The sequence below is a fragment of the Furipterus horrens genome, unplaced genomic scaffold, assembly GCF_987537825.1.
Source record: "Furipterus horrens unplaced genomic scaffold, mFurHor1.1.pri manual_scaffold_3, whole genome shotgun sequence".
Taxonomy (NCBI): domain Eukaryota; kingdom Metazoa; phylum Chordata; class Mammalia; order Chiroptera; family Furipteridae; genus Furipterus; species Furipterus horrens.
In genome coordinates this window covers 147948765-147965133 of record NW_028327173.1, presented here as the reverse complement: position 1 = coordinate 147965133, position 16369 = coordinate 147948765, and the positions used below count along the sequence as shown (strand labels likewise).

General features: G+C 39.0%; 2 protein-coding genes and 1 non-coding gene across 4 annotated transcripts in view; 2 read left to right on the top strand and 1 right to left on the bottom strand.

The window, feature by feature from the left end:
- The window catches only part of CHP1 (calcineurin like EF-hand protein 1), a 36682-nt gene extending 28065 nt beyond the window's left edge, over nucleotides 1–8617 (bottom strand). The window contains exon 1 of the mRNA XM_090270438.1: nucleotides 8312–8617. Within this exon, the coding sequence (XP_090126564.1) occupies nucleotides 8312–8378 (67 nt within the window). The 5' untranslated portion in view covers nucleotides 8379–8617. The remainder of the gene's footprint in view (nucleotides 1–8311) is intronic.
- On the top strand, nucleotides 6037–6143 carry LOC150016315 (U6 spliceosomal RNA). The gene has a single exon (XR_016510133.1). It is a non-coding gene; the product is annotated as a U6 spliceosomal RNA (small nuclear RNA).
- A 461-nt stretch (nucleotides 8618–9078) lies between the features above and the next one.
- Nucleotides 9079–16369, top strand: part of EXD1 (exonuclease 3'-5' domain containing 1) — a 41151-nt gene continuing 33860 nt past the window's right edge. For both annotated transcript variants that reach the window (XM_090271966.1, XM_090271964.1), the window contains exons 1-2: nucleotides 9079–9264; nucleotides 14070–14254. In XM_090271966.1, coding sequence (XP_090128092.1) covers nucleotides 14122–14254 — 133 coding nt within the window. In that variant the 5' untranslated portion in view covers nucleotides 9079–9264; nucleotides 14070–14121. The remainder of the gene's footprint in view (nucleotides 9265–14069; nucleotides 14255–16369) is intronic.

Here is a 16369-nt window from a genome sequence, read left to right as displayed (position 1 = left end):
CCTCACTTAGAGGCTATGAAAATGCATGCTTTGATTAAAAACACAAACTTAATCAGTTTGAAGTTTCAGGCTGGCACTGCTGCGCGGGAAACTTGTACTGAATTTAAGACTGGGGCACTCCGATTCTATTTTTAAAATCTGGTTTACTCCTGCACCAAGCATTAGTGTCTTTATCTTTTCCCTCAGAACTGACCTTTCCCTCAGTAAAAGATCATCACAGCCTTGGATCAGCCTCTTTTCTGTGACTGCATGAGGTCCACTGAGTTCCCAGTAAAGGAATGGGCTCCAAGAAAATAAATTAGGCAATTTGTAAAACTGTCATGTTATCATCACATGACATCTACAAAGAACCTATTTTGCTCCTCATTTTGGATTAATTCAGGCACAAGCTGACAATTGAAATGAGCTAATAACTGCACAATAAAACTTTGAAAAGTGCAAAAAGGAATTTCTGGGAAATAGTTTAGGCTTCTGGCAGACTGAAGATAGGAGGGAAAAAAAATTATCGAAGGAGAAAAGACAACAGCCCAAGAGGGTGTGGCAAATGTGGACTTTGTCCCAGGCTGTACCTTCAGGGGCTAAAAGGGGTGGCTGAAAGAGTTCTGACAGTTATCCTCTTCTCCCCTGCTCCTGAAACTAAAATCTAGTTGCAGTTTTAGGAACAAGAGCACAAAGTAAACAGGGGCACAGCAGGGGAAACCGGAAGTGAGTGGCCCAAAGCTAGGCGGAGATGACACCGCAGGTGCAGCTGTGACTGCTTCTGGCAGCGGCAGCGGAGAGCAGAGAAGCCAGGGCAAAGCTCGGGAGGGTCCCGGCACTGACGAAGCACTGCGGACCTTTCTGCCTGCCAGGCAGGTATGAGCCGCTTGGGCTCCGTGTGAAGAGTACGCTCTTGTGAGGGTCAGGCTGATAGAACGATTCCATTCCCGGTACCAAGGTTTACGAGTGAGGGGTGAGTGAACAAGCTGAGTACGTTAGAGGAAGGTGCTTGCCAAAGTGGCACATGGTAAGCACTCCAGGTTAGTTATTACCATCATGATGTAAGGACTTACATCAGAAGCCTGAAGGTACAGTTTTATTGCTGCACTCATTAATCTCCACCTTTCTCCTGACTTTTCTGGGCACAGCCATTTCTTCAGGAATCTGATGAGTTTACCCTACCATTGGCCTCGGGTCTCAAGGGCTTCTCTTACACTCAAGTTCCTTTTAGTTTAACAAAATTAATTAGTTAATGAATTACTAACTTTCCCATAAGGTTTTTTTGAAAAAGCAAAATTTGTTCACAATCCCAACAGCACTGTTTTCATTTCTTCACATACCATCTTAATATCAGTCACTTTTCTAAATAAGTGTGATAGTTTACCTTTTATTTATTAATTCATAATTTTTCTATATTGCTTTGCAGTGCTTTTAAATAACTGCATAATATTCATTCCACTGGATCAGTTTTCAGTATAGTAGTATAGATTTCAGATTACTTTTCTTTTTTTTAAAGTATATTTTGATTATATTGTTACAGCAATTCCAATTTTTTTTCCCCTTTGCTCCCCTCCACCCAGGACTCCGCATCCCTCCAGTAATCCCACCCCCCTTAGTTCATGTCCATGGGTCGTGCATATAAGTTCTTTGGCTTCACCCTTTCCTATATTATTCTTAACTTCCCCCTGTCTATTTTGTACCAACCGATTATGCTTCCTAATCCCTGCACCATATCCCCATTTCTCCCCCCTCTCCCCTCCCAGCTGATAACCCTCCAAATGATTCCCATACCTCTGATTCTGTTCCTATTCTGGCTTGCTTAGTTGGATCAGATTACTTTTCTTTAATTTAACAAAGAAATCATTCAACCTAAAAAGTCTCTATAGTAACCGAGTTCCCCAGTCTCTCTTGCCAGAGGCAAACACTATTATCAGTTTTTCTGTGAATCCTTCTAGAAATTCCACATGTATATAAATAAGCACATATAGTAATTTATACAACTTTAAAATTGGAAGGAATGTTGTCATCCAGTCCAATTTATAAATGAAGCATCAGCTATCTTTCTAATCTAGATCATTATCTGAAAGAACTGGGCACTGAAACTTCTTATAGTATGATTTCAAAAATTCCCTCAGTAAGTACTAGTATGGCATTTATACTCCATATTTCAGAATAAAAAAAGTTTATGGCTGCTTGATTTTATAATTTACCAATATATTAAAAATATGTAAATACATAGTCAAACAACCATAAAACTGCTACCTTCAAGGACAAACTGGGCTATATGTCAACTTTAAACACAACCCAATACAGTCACATCTCAATCCAATTCCTAAATTTCATAACCAATGTTATAATGATACTGTTAAAAAGAGCTTTATTAACAGACAGAGGAGGATGAGAAAAACAAAAGATGGAGGAGAAGGAATAAGAAGAAAACAGAGGTGGGGTGAGGGAAGGAAAGAAGGAAGGAAAAAAATTTAAAGCTTTAATTTAGGTGCTAAATCCACTGTGACCGAGAATATAAAGCAACCTTCAAGGCACAGTGTCCGAGCAACTTCAAGAAGCAGAACCATACTGACTGGAACTGCCACAAATGAAGGCAGGGCAAGTTTCCAGCACACCATTCTCACCCAGAAGGCGCTAGGCTAGCAGGCAGGACAGGTGCCCCAAACCTGCCAAGTCTTGGTAACTCAAAGAAAGCCTCAGGAGTAACTCTGGATAAAAGATTGAGATGTTGAACCCTGCACTCCTAACTATTGTCCCTGAACCCTCCACATCCCAACATTTCCCCTGACAAGAGAACTTTTAAGAGCTGACCTACTCTCTTAGGGAATATAAAGAATAAAAGAAACTTAAAGACATTAAAAAAAAAAAGAAAGAAAACCCAACCAACCTTTTTACAGTTGGGAAAATCTGAATATGGACTGAATGGTAGGTACTATAATAGAATTATTGTCAACTTTCTCAGGCGTGACAACAGGACTGTGGTTATGTAAAAAAAAAAATCTCTATTCATACAGAAGTATTTAGGGATGTAGAGTGCTGATATCTAACTTTCAATACATTTTTTTGATGAAAAAAATTGGAACTATTATAACTATATAGTCAATAGAATATAATTTTTAAAAAAGCAGTCATTTAATCTGTGAGAATTAATTTATGCCACCTGATCAGTAATGAATACAGATTCATTTATATTTAGTCTAACATGTAAAAATATGTATAAATAAATAAAGTAAATATAGCATAATGTTAACTACTGTTGAATTAAGGTGGAAGGTATACAGATCATTATACTATTTTAACTGTTCTTTGTATTTGAAAATTTTCATGATAATCAGTTGGGGGCAAGTATAGTATAACTTAACCCCAAACCAGCTACAGGTGTTATGTTATGCTATGTGCATTTCTACTTCAATAAAAGCCAGATGATAGAAGGGTCTTCTGTAGTGGCAGAACCTTCAGGGACTATGGCACAGCAGGTCAGGGCCAGGAAGAGGTCCTGCGTTAGGAGGTTATTAGCAGCTGCAGCCTGAAGCTGAACTTCCACTTACATTCTAGCCCAGGAAATTATTCTCAAGCAATAGCCTTTGCCAGGTTTGTGCTCTTTGTTGCAACTGTCCAGAAATCCATACTAGTTCTATCATCACTACACTTATGAAACATACACAAACCTCACCAGGAAGTAACTTACTTCTTAAACCCATTTAACACCCTCTCCATATCAAATGACACACACACCAGATGTTAGACTAAATATAAATGAATCTGTATTCATTACTGATCAGTTGGTATAAATTAATTCTCACAGATTAAATGACTGCTTTTTTTTAAAGTATATTCTATTGCTTATAGTTAGTTACAATAGTTTCAATTTTTTTCCCCTTTGCTCCCCTCTGCCCAGTATCCCCCTCCCCCCAGCAATCCCACCCCCCTTAGGTCATGTCCATAGGTCGTGCATACAAGTTCTCTGGATTCACCCTTTCCTATATTAAAATGACTGCTTTTTTCTTGTGGATGTATATATTCTGATATTTATTCAGGCACTGTATTACATTTTACTTATTTACACAATTTGTCTTAAGTGATTTTGGAACTCAATTTTTTTCCTTAAATATAATTGTTTTTTTCTTTATTTTATTTTTCAATTACAGTTGACACACATTGTTATATTAGTTTCCGGTGTACACCCCAGTGATTAGACATTATATAACTTACTAAGTGATAATCCCGATAAATCTTGTACCCACCTGGCACCATACATAGTTATTAGAATCTTACTGACTATATTCCTGTGCTGTACTTTACAGCCTCATGACTATTTTGTATCTACCAATCTGTAGTTCTTAATCCCCTCACCTTTTTCACCTAGCCCCCTCAACACCCTCCCCTTTGGCAACCATCAGTCTGTTTTGAGTATCTATGAGTCTATTTCATTTGTTTATTTTGTTCTTTAGAGTCCACATATAAGTGAAACCATAAGGTATTTTTCTTTGTCTGAATTATTTCACTTAACGTAAAACCCTCTGGGTTCATACATGCTGTCACAATAAGACTTCATTCTTTTTTATGGCCAAATAATATTCCATTGTGTTGTGTGAGTGCGTGTGTGTATGTGTGTGTGTGTGACAACTTTTTTATCCACTTGTCTACTGATGGCCACTTGCTTCCATATCTTGGCTATTGTAAATAACGCTGCAATGAACATAAGAGTGCATATATTCTAAATGGCTATTTTTTAAGTGTCTTTTTTTTTTTTTTTTTTAATTTATTGATTTTAGAGAGACTGAGAGGAAGGGATAGAGGGAGGGAGAGAGAGACAAACACCAATTTGCTGTTCCACTTATTTATGTATTCATTGGTGGATTCCTGTATGGGCCCTGACTGGGGATTGACCCGCAACCTTGGCTTATTGGTAAGATGCTCTAACCAACTGAGCTACCTGGCCACGGCTAAAAACAAGGTTTTACATAATTCACAGCCAGGATATTGCTATAGTTAGGTGAACTACAGGTGGAGATTACAGAAACTCCCAAGACATTGTGACCTTTCCCCTAATGACTTATTTAAATGAGCTTTAATTTATGGAAATGCTAAAGTGTGAAAGAAGGTAAAAGAATGAAGACAATATAGCAAATGTTTTATGCCAACACAGTGTTATTAGTGTTTTTTAAACTGTTAGAAACATTGGGATTTCTACTCCTTTAAAAGTTAGAATTGGGAAAACAACATCTGTATTTGATTCCTAATCCAATGCCTCCTGAAATTAGGCAAAGTATAAAATGCTGTCACCTCCCCAATTATATAGTCCTAGACACAGTTTTTATAATTAGCACATGCAAATGGTATCTTCACAATAACGTGATTGTTATCTATGGTTCAAAATAATAAATGCTAACACTTATTTGGCACTTATTATATATCAAGCACTATTCTAAGTAACTTAAATAATTTATCTCATTTAATCCTATAAAGTAGGTATTGTAATTATTACCATTTACAGATGATAAAACTGAGGCTTACAGGTAATTCTAACCTAGAATTACTTTCCTAGAATCACTTAGATTAAATTTCAAATGCTGACTAAACTAGTGATACATGAATTCTAATCAATTTAGACTTAGGAAAAATTGTTTAAATTTTTAATTGATTGCAATTTAAAGTAAGTTTTCCTTGATTATACTACGTTTTCTTACAGGCACAGGGAATAGTGAAATGTCTTATAGTTGTGCTTAACTTGAAGTGTTTCTGACTGATAGTTCCCCAAACTAAGAAGCAGATGAAAATAGGACAAATTCCACCTCTCTATCCCACCCTCAGGTATCTGTTTTTATTCTTCTAAACCTTTTATATCATGCTAAAATTACTGCTTTAAAAATAAGCTCTGCAATAATACTCTAATAACTATGTATGGTGTCAGATGGATACTAGACTTATTGGGGTGATCACTTCATAAGCTATATAACTATCTACTCACTGTTTTACACCTGAAACTAATATATTGTATGTCAACTGTAATTAAAAAAAGTTTTAATTATTTAAAAAATAAAATAAGTGCTTGCTTTGGCAGCACATATACTAACATTGGAACGATATAGAGAAGATTAGCATGGCCACTGCGCAAGGATGACATGCAAGTTTGCGAAGCATTCCATATTTTTAAAAATTAAATAGATAAAATAAATAAATAAATAAAATCAGCTCTGCTGATGGACACTAACTAGATAAACTGATGGCTCAACTCTCAGGGAGGAGGAATAACTGTATACCAGCCTGGGGGATAATGCTCTTGGAAGCCACCAAAAATGCCCTAAGTTAATTTATCCAAATGTAATCCGTTCATGCGTGTATCAAGGCCCAATTCCTGTCCTCCACAAGGCCAGCTCACATGGCTTCCCTGAGTTCTGCAGGTGGGTATCACACAATTACAGTAACTTTTTGTCCTGATGCTAATCCTAACTCTTGTGGGTTTATCTCCACTACCAAGTTGCGGGCCTTTTTTGTCACCATTTGCTTGGAGTACCTAGCACAGTACTGAACACAGACATTGCAGAAATCCAGTAAGGACTTGTTTCATTAGGTTTTCTGGCTCAATACATACATTTGCCCTGGTTGTGGTTAAGACTCTCCTTAGGGCTTGATTCACTTTTTGGTAATGAGGAAAACAGCTTTTCCAGGAGTACTTAGTTCTGTGTTTCCACAAGTCATATAGTAAAAAAACTCAAGAGTCCTCTAGCCTCCTGGCCATTTTCATTTGGTCAAATGTAAATAAATCAGAATAGGATAACTGCTCCCTTTATCTTGAGGCAAAATAGCTTTTTCTCATCTTCACTACGCTTTACACTTTCTTTTAGGTGACTTTTTATTCTAAGCACAAATGCTTTAACTCTGGTGTCTGTCACCTTAGACTTAACATAGTTCTTATATTTTCAAGAGGCCAGGGATCATGGCCACAGAATGTTATAAAATGCTTGCTGAATCCAAACTGCCTATATTTCTACTCCTGTAGTTAAAAGTGTCTTAAAGAGACCAGAAAGTAAAGTAGCAAAACAAAACTGCACATTATAAACAGCTAACTACTTTCTGTTATTCACCCAAAATCATGAAAAAGACCGCAATAGTATATGATGAGCTCATCACCATTAGTCTAATTTATGGAGAAGCATAATGGCCATATGTTAGGGAATGCTGAAAGCAGTAAACCACTCTGACAAGGGCTGGGACTAAATAACATTCCTTCCAATTTGGATATTCTAGATAGTTTAATCTGTAAGAAAGCACTGGACAGCATTTAATTTATCTCATGTCACGAGTGCCTGCATAATTCTGTAGTTCCCTCAGTATACCCTAATATTCCTGCATATAGGCCATTGGAGTTACTTACTGGTTATGTCACTATCAAAGACAGGTATCACGAAGAAACAAATCTCAGATGCTTACATAACTCACGTAAAATACAAGAGTCACAACAGATTATTGAGAATAAAAAATATCATATGCATTATCAAGGGCTATACCAATGCATGTGATGGTGTTTTATAAAGCTTCTGAATTCCCTAAGCCCTGTTCATGTTAATGAAGAAACTAGACTATAAAAAATCAGTTCCTAGTATAAATTCACACTGAGATTTTTGAAGCACATCCGGTTTCCATGGTGACTGCATAAAGTACAGCAGCACAGTAGGAATCAATATACCTGAAAACGGGACAGCAAGCATCCTCAGAGTAAGCAAAAACTGGTGATCATCGTATCCATGCTTTCTCTCCACAAGTTCAGAAGAACTCCTATACTCACAGATCCCTGACACTTTCAAGGTCTCCTGTCACCAGGTCACGTCTTCCAACGTCTTACTCTACGATCTGGCTTTCCACGTTTTTTTTTGTTTGTTTGTTTTTTCCGGTTGTGGGCAGAATTTGTGATTTCCCAAATATGTCAGTGGTTTCAAGTACTTGCCCAGAAAGAAATTATGTTTTTACAGGGTCCACCCAGAATTCCTGATTTCAGGTTGGTGAAAAGAAAGATAAAGGAGGTCAGGGGTCTTCCTTAGGTCGGAGAAGAGAAATGAGCGATGTCTGTGCTCTACAAGTAATCGCGACTCCCGCCTTTGAGGCAAAGGACATCCCCCACAAGAGCCAGAACCCCGCTCCAGGTAGACGTAGCTGGAAGAACAGGTTCTCCAGCTCTCGGCCCCAAAGCTCCAGTGCTAGAGGCTGACCAGGACCCCCGCAACCTCCGGGCACCCCAGCTCCAGACCTCAGCGCCAGCAGCCCCCAGTAGTCAGCCAGCCGGAGAAGCCTGGTCGCGTTCCCACCCCCTACTCGAACTCACAGCCAGTCTCTTTCTTGATCTCTTCAAGCTCTTCGTCCCGCAGTAACGTGGAGGCCCGAGACCCCATCACCTAGCAGAGAGCTTCTCCAGGAGCAGGCGCAGCTGGAGCGACGGCTGTAATAGGAGGGAAGGAGAGGAGGTAATAAGGACCTGGGGTCAAGAAGGAAGAGAGCAGCTTAACCACTGCGGACTGGGGAGGGTACCCAGGGGTGGTGCGCGGGCGGGGGCGGCCCCAGGACAGCCAATCAGGTGGGACGGTGCGCCTGGCGCAGGAGAGGACGTAGGCGCTCCTAGCTTGGGCCCTGGAATGAATCACCACAGCACCAAGTCCGGTCTCACTCGAGACAGACCCCGCCCCCGGAATTCTGATGCAACGGTCCATAAAAGGGCAATGCCACTCTGGCTCTAGCGACGGCAAATAAAGGGGCAACGCCATTGCCTCGCTTTACAATAAAATACCTGCGACAGGCAACCCGTAGTCAAGCAGTTTCTCACGGAACTCTAATAAGCACTCCCACCCTACCGGTGGCCGTGGGCGCAGAAAAACAAAAATAGACAAAACGTCATTTGGGGAACTCTAGGGTGTGTCTCCTGGGAACTGCATGCTGGGAGTCGCATTTGCTCTTTTTTCTGAGCCGCCCTCTCTCCTCCCAGCCGCTGGGGGCGCTATGGAATCTTCCTCAGGGCCGCCCGCTGATTGGCTCTTCAGGAAACAGCTGGCCCTCCCCTTCCGCTTCACAAGCGATTGCTTAGCTGAGCGGAAAGGGTGCACTCAGCGCGTTTTCCGAGTCCTAAAATAACAGCCACTGCGTGCTTGGAACTGCCCCTGAGTTCTTCCTTAACAACAATCACATTTTAAAGTTCAAGACTGAAGCTCGATGGCGAAAATTGGAACAGGATTTCGCAAACTTCGGATAAAAACCCCTAACAGCAGAGAAGAGTGAATATCTAGCGTATGGCTCGCCTTTTATTTGAAGTTTAAATTTTGCTTTAAAAATGAGGAATTTTGCATTTTGTTCTTTTTTAAAAGTATATTTTATTGATTGTGCTATTACAGTTGTCCCAATTTTTCCCCCTTTGCCCCCTCCACCCTGTACCCTCCAGCAGTTCCCCCAACCCTTAGTTCACGGCCATGGCTCCTGATAAGTTCTTGGGCTTCTCCATTTCCTATACTGTTCTCAATATCCCCATCTATTTTGTACCTACCAATTACACTTAATCCCTGTACCGTTTCTCCCATTCTCCCCCTCTCCCTCTCCTGTGATAACCCTCCATATGATCTCCATTTCTATGATTCTGTTCCTGTTCTAGTTTACTTATTTTGTTTTTGTTTTTTAGATTCAGTTGTCGATAGTTGTAAGTTTGTTGTCATTTTAATTTTCATAGTTTTGATCTTTTCTTAAATAAGTCCCTTTAACATTTCAGATAATAATGGCTTGGTCATGGTGCATTCCTTTAGCTTTACTTTGTCCAGAAAGCACTTTATCTGCCCTTCCGTTCTAAATTATAGTTTGCCAGATAGAGTAATCTAGGTTGTAGGTCTTTGCTTTTCATCACTTTAAATACTTCTTTCCAGTCCCTTCTTGCCTGCAAACTTTCTTTTGAGAAATCAGCTGATAGTCTTATGGGAACTCCTTTGTAGGTTACTCTTCTTTTCTCTTGCTGCTTTTAAGATTCTCTCTTTATTTTTAACCTTTGGTGTTTTAATTATGATGTGTCTTGGTGTGGTTCTCTTTGGATCCAACTCATTAGGGACTCTGCTTCCTGGATTTGTGTGTCTATATCCTTTGCCAAATTAGGGAAGTTTCCTTTCATTATTTTTTGAAATAAGTTTTCAATTTCTTGCTCTTCCTCTTTTCCTTCAGGCATCCCTATGATTTGAATGTTGGCAGTTTTGGAGATATCCCAGAGTTTTCTTATTCTCTCGTTTTTTTGAATTGTTGCTTGTTCATTCTGTTGCGGTTGACTGTTTATTTGTTCCTAATGTTCCAAATCATCGATTTGAACCCCGGCTTCCTTCCCTTCACCATGGTTCCCCATGGATTTTTCTGTATTTCACTTAGTACAGTATTCCCTCACTTATCGCAGGTATTATGTTCTAGATACCCCCACCCCCACGAAAGGTGAAAATCCACGAAGGAGGAACCTTACATTTATTTTAGTATTTATATATATTTTAAGGCTTTATAAACCCTTCCCAGGCACTTATAAACCGTTCCTAGTCCCTTATTAACCTTTCCCACTCTCTTAACTTTTTCCACACTTTTATAAACACTACTTATGTTCTTAAACATATTCTACACTCTTAAACCTACGTAACTTTTAACATACGTATACAGTACCGCAAAATCCCGTGATATAGTGAAAAATCTGTGATAAATAATTAAATACAATATTTTAAAAAAATCCCACGATACAGTGAAGCCGAGATAAGTGAACCGCAATATGGAGAGGGACTACTGTATAGCTTTCATTTCTTCCCTTATGCTTTTGCCCTACTCAGTGAGTTCGCTGAGCATCTTTATCCCAGTGTTTTGAACTCTGCATCTGATAAGTTAGCTATCTCTGTTTAGTTTAATTCTCTTTCTGGGGTTTTGTCCTGTTTTTTCATTTGGGCCATATTTCTTTGTCTCCTCAATTTGGCAGCGCCCTATGTTTGTTTCTCTGTATTAAGCAGAGCTGCTTTGACTCTGTGTCTTAGCGTACCTGTTAAGTTGTATAGGGTAGAGCCTTCAGTATTCATGGGTGGGAGGAGGGTGGCCCATTTCACCACTTTGTGGTGTTGTAGGTGGAGGAGGGTTTGGAGGGGGGACAGTGCCACCCCCTGGCTGCTGAGGCTTGCTTGGCACTTGTTCTGCTTCCAGTCACTTCACCCACATCCCGTATGCAACTGGCACCCTTCTAGCTGTTGCCCTGGTGTTGGTTCCCAGAGTGGGTGGATTTGCATATGTTCTAGGACTGTGCACGCCCTTTCAACAGACTCCCCTGAGAGACAAGCAGTTTCTTCCACTGCCCCAACCACCACTGATTTTAACAGCCAGAACCTATGAGGCTTTATTTTCCTGGCTGCTGGAACCTTGGGCTGTGCTGTCTGGCCTGGGGCTGGGATTGCTTGCTCCCCAGGTATCCTTCCAAATTTTATCCACCAGACATGAATGTGGGACTACCTGTCCTGCTGGCTGCCACTGCCTCACTGCCACCACGCCGTGTCCTTTCTGCTCTGGCTTTCTGTCTCCACCCCTCCTACTCATTTGGATGAATATGCCTGCTTTAAACCCTTGGTTGTTGGACTTCTATATAGTTAAATTTTTTGGAAGTTCTAGGTGTTTTTTGTTTTGACGTTAGTTGTGATCCTTATTATGCTTGTGCAAGGAGGCGAAGTGTGTCTACCTACACCTCCATCTTGACCAGAAGTTCCCTGCATTTTATTCTTATGACATTTTTATTTCCTTGAAAACGATTAAAACTACCTGTTAAATTAATACACCCTCTCAGGTGAACTAGTTCTTTTCCTGTGGCTTCAGTGCCTTTCTGGACCCCTCCCCCCCAACACACACACAGACACGTACACCCCTCAAGTGGTATATTTTTTCATTTTTAAATTTAAAAAAATCGATTTTTAGAGAGAAAGAGGAAGAGAGAGCAAGAAACATCAATTTGCTGTTTCACTTATTAATGTATTCATTGGTTGATTCTTCTATGTACCCTGAACTGGGATCAAGCCTACAACCTTCCCCATCTTGGCCTATGGGAGGGTCTGTAACCAGCTGACCTACTGGGCCAGGGCTTGAACATTGTTTTGTACAGAACCAATTTGAGATATTGTTAGAACCAAATTCTGACCGCTGTCACTTAATACATAAGCTCTAGGGGGCTCTCTTAACATTCTGCCGAATTTAACTTGAGTTATTAGTTTTAACCTTCACCTAAGGCTTTGATGGCTCGGCATGAGACCCAGATTGTAGACTCACTGAGTTGTTTTCATGGCTGATTTCCTCTTGTCAGACCTAGTGATGTCTACCTTCATACACAGAGTGTGATGTTTTGGATATGCCTGTCCAGAAGTCACAGGAGCTTCTTTTTATCTTGAGAGTAATGGTATAGTAGAAAAATCTTGATGTCAGTCACATGAATGCCCCTTTTCTGGATTTGTCTTGAAGCCCATCTCTAGATCCTGACCTTAGTTTTTCCTTCCTAATCTTGAATCTTTCCATTTGCAGCTGCCCTCAGTCAAAGCTTTCTTTGCTTTGTGTTAACATTTTTTTCTGACTTGAACATTTCTTAAGTTTCCTTACTTTCCAAGCATTTCACACACTTATTTCTTATCCTTTAAAAATATAAATTAATATTTTGTCTTTATTAAGGGCTAGTTTTTCCAGTTTTTTGTCCTTTTGTTTCTGTGAAAATTCCCCTTTTGCCAATTAGATTGACTTTAAAACGATTTTCTCAGATTCTTTGGTGACTTAAATATACTCTGGATGCTTAACACTTGGTCTTGCCCTAGACTACACATACCCTCCACTAGGTGCCTGGTTTTAGTTCAGGTTCCATTACCTTCTAAATGTGTGACTTTGGGCAGGTGTCTTAAATCTTTAAGCCTCAGTTTCTGCATGTGTAAATTAGGTAATCGTTGTTGTAGGCCACAAATAACATTTGTGAAACCACTTTCTAGACCTTAAAATATTAAAATATAGGTTATTTATCTAGCTAAAATTACTATGTATCTTCTCACCTTCTTCCTAGTTGAATTATGCTTTAATTATACCTTCAACGTTTTATAGAGTAAATTGCAAATTCACTGGTTGACTATTCCTAATGTGGCAAAGGCAAGTAGCTTTTAAATTTAAACAACTGCAAAGGAAAATTTATCTGAGGTTCTAAATACAGGAACATCTAAATAACAGGATTATTCTAAAAGATATGTAAAAAAGATTCATCTTTTAATTTACAGTATTACACTAAAAATACAAGTATCTACTATGAATAATACTTATGTCTACAAGGTAGTTTTTCTTTTCTTTTTACATTTCTACATTATCATTCTTTATATTAAGAATGAATCGTTTTCACAAAGACAGTCAAATTTTATATAACTAGTGTATGGCATGTTGCAGTTAAACCTGTCAGGCTGCACATAACTGGTTGGTGACACTGCTGTGTCAGCCAGTGCCTGAGCTGTGGCCAGGATGGGATGGAATGGCCCTAGCAGTCACATGGCAGCTGAAATGGTAATGGATAAGTTGTGATAATTCCAAGTTGCTTATGATTTAGTTGATAAAAATGTCAAACTCTGGAAATGTTACTAATCTAGAGGAGGGTAGGTTACAGACAATTCTGGATAAACAGTTTATGCAGCATGTCCTGCAAATGTTTGTCAGTATCAATTTTAGTTCATTTGTTCTTTTCTGGGGTTTTTGTTTTTGGTTGGTATTAAAAAGATATATGCGTGTGCCATTAAAAAGCCTCTAAATGTTGCGCATATTCAGTTAGCAAAGGAAGGAAAGGTTGTATTACCCCATTTTACAAACAACAAACCCAGGCCTACCTTGCCTTAAGTCCTATGGTTTTCAGTTTCCCATGTAAAAATTAGAGTTGGTGCTTACAATGATCTTTTTCTCATTATCATTCTAAAAAGATGAATAAAACTGAATTACCCTCATAGTTTTAATTTTCTTGTCCCTTTCGGGTATGGGGAAGGGAGGAAAAGCCCACTCTCCCTGAAATATTTTAAAAATCGTACATCTCTTTTATTTTCAAGTGCTTAGATACTTAAAGAAGATTACTTGAAGACTGCTTTTGGAATCAAAGGCATGGATGCCAGCAGTGACTACCATTTCCTCACTCAGATTTTGTGGAGAAGAGTGAAACTCACATTGGTCTGTGGCATATTTGAGGGAGTGCTCCAGCATGTGGACCCTAACAAGACTGTTGTCCTGAAGAAAGGTCTCTTGTGATTTCTCATACTCTTCTACCATTTAAGAGATTAATAACCGAGTTTGGGTGATGACTCTGGATTCCACTGGGATTATTAGTAGGCATTATTCCTATTTTAGGCCAGGGTTAAGAGGAAGATTAGAATGCCATTTTCTCTAATGGAGCAACATGGCTGCTTATGCTAGCTTGTCCCCATTTCTATACTTTTATTGACATAATAGTGGAAAATTTTAATATAGTTTTTTAATTGGGTAATTTTTAATTTTTTTTCATATTCATCTTGAAATTAAAAATAACCATTCCATTAGATAGAATTGCTTTAGGTTTCAACAGACAAATTCACAAAGACATTTATTTTTTTCATGCAAAAAGAAATCCATAGGTAGGCTGCTTAAGAATAGTGCAGACGCCAGGAGGGACCAGGTGTCTTGTGTTCCTACTCTGCCACCTCAGTGATTATCTATTGGGTTGGCCAAAAAGTCTGTTTAGTTTTTAATGTAAAATAAAACATACATTTTTCATTTTCACCAATAACGTTCTTGATTTAGATATTTTGAGTATGTCGGGTATCTCCTGCTATTGGCATCTAGCAGGTAGAGGCCAGGGTGCTGCTAAAACATCTTCCAATGCATAAGACAGCCCCACAGCAAAGAATCATTTGGGCAAAATATCAATAGTACCAAAAACTTCACAAACCACTTTTGACACATTCGATCAGTGTCAGCACCTTCTCCATACACTGCACAAATCTTGTTTTGCATTTCAGTTGCATTTTTACCTTTTCTTGAAATAATAAAGCATAAATGTGGCGAAAATACTGCATATTTTCTTCCAGCTTCAATATTAAAATGGCTGCACAAAAAGTCACCAATTTTGATGTCTTTTTTTTTAATGCACATTGGTCTGACAGCTGTCACAATACAATTTAACAAAATTATTTTGAATTAAATTAAAAGACAACTAAGCACTAGTAGACCCTCGTACAGAAAAAAAATAAACTTTTTGGCCAACCCAATATTATCCTCATAGTCATAAAATAACCTCTACACCTCCAAGCTTCCCAGCTTCATTTCTGTTTTATTATAAAAGATACAACTCAGGAACAGCCAAATGGAAGACATGCATAGGGCAAGGTATGTGGGAAGGGGCTCAGAGTTTTCATGTTCTTTCTGGGTGTGCCACTCTGATGGATCCTCCATTATATTCACCTTGAAGCTACAATATGTATTTTTTTTTTCAGTTAGAATATTGACTTGCTAGGGTAGTTGTTTTCCTGGCATGGTAAGTTTCAAGTTCACAATTAAAACATACATAAAGGGCATTTGAGAGATTAGTGTTATCGTTAAGCCATATTATGATTTGTGGGCTAGGATAATTCACTCAGTAACCATTTATTGATAGTTTTATATCCCAGGCACTGTACTAGGTACCTGGGATATAGATACAAATAACACTGTCCCTGTTCTCAAACACTAGTAACGAGACATAAGGAAGTAATTATACAGTAATACAATGTGATATCCTCTCTGATAGAGGGACACACAAGATACTATGGAAACACAAAGGTTCAGCTAATTTAGATCTAAGAGAGGTAGGAGGCTTCCCTGAAGGAGGAATTGATGGCAGAACTTTATTCAGGTGAGTAGGAATTGGCTGGATGGGAAGAAGTAGGGGAAGGCTGTTTTAAGCCAGTGGTTCTCAAACTGAATCTGTGCAGCAGAATCACCTGGAAGACTTGTTTTTTAAGGTCTGGGATAGAGATCAAGAATTTACATTTCTGACAACTTTCCAGGTGTTGTTGATGTTGTGCTGGGGAACATTTTGAGAGAACTATGAAGCAGAGATAGCAGCATGTACAAAAATATAGAGACATGGAAATTTGCTGCATTTAGAAAACCTAAGTGAAGATGTGGTGAGAAATAAGGCTGGAGAAGTAGGCATGGATAAATGAGAAGGACCTTACATGTCATAGCATTCGGACACTTCTGAGAGCAATGTGGAACAATCTGACAGATTTTTAAGTGGGAGGCATAGGAGTTTTCAAGTTAGTGTCTTGAAATTTTTAATGCTGTCATTAGGAACCATGCTCAGGTGCTAGGAACAGATTTGCTTCCAGGGGCTTAA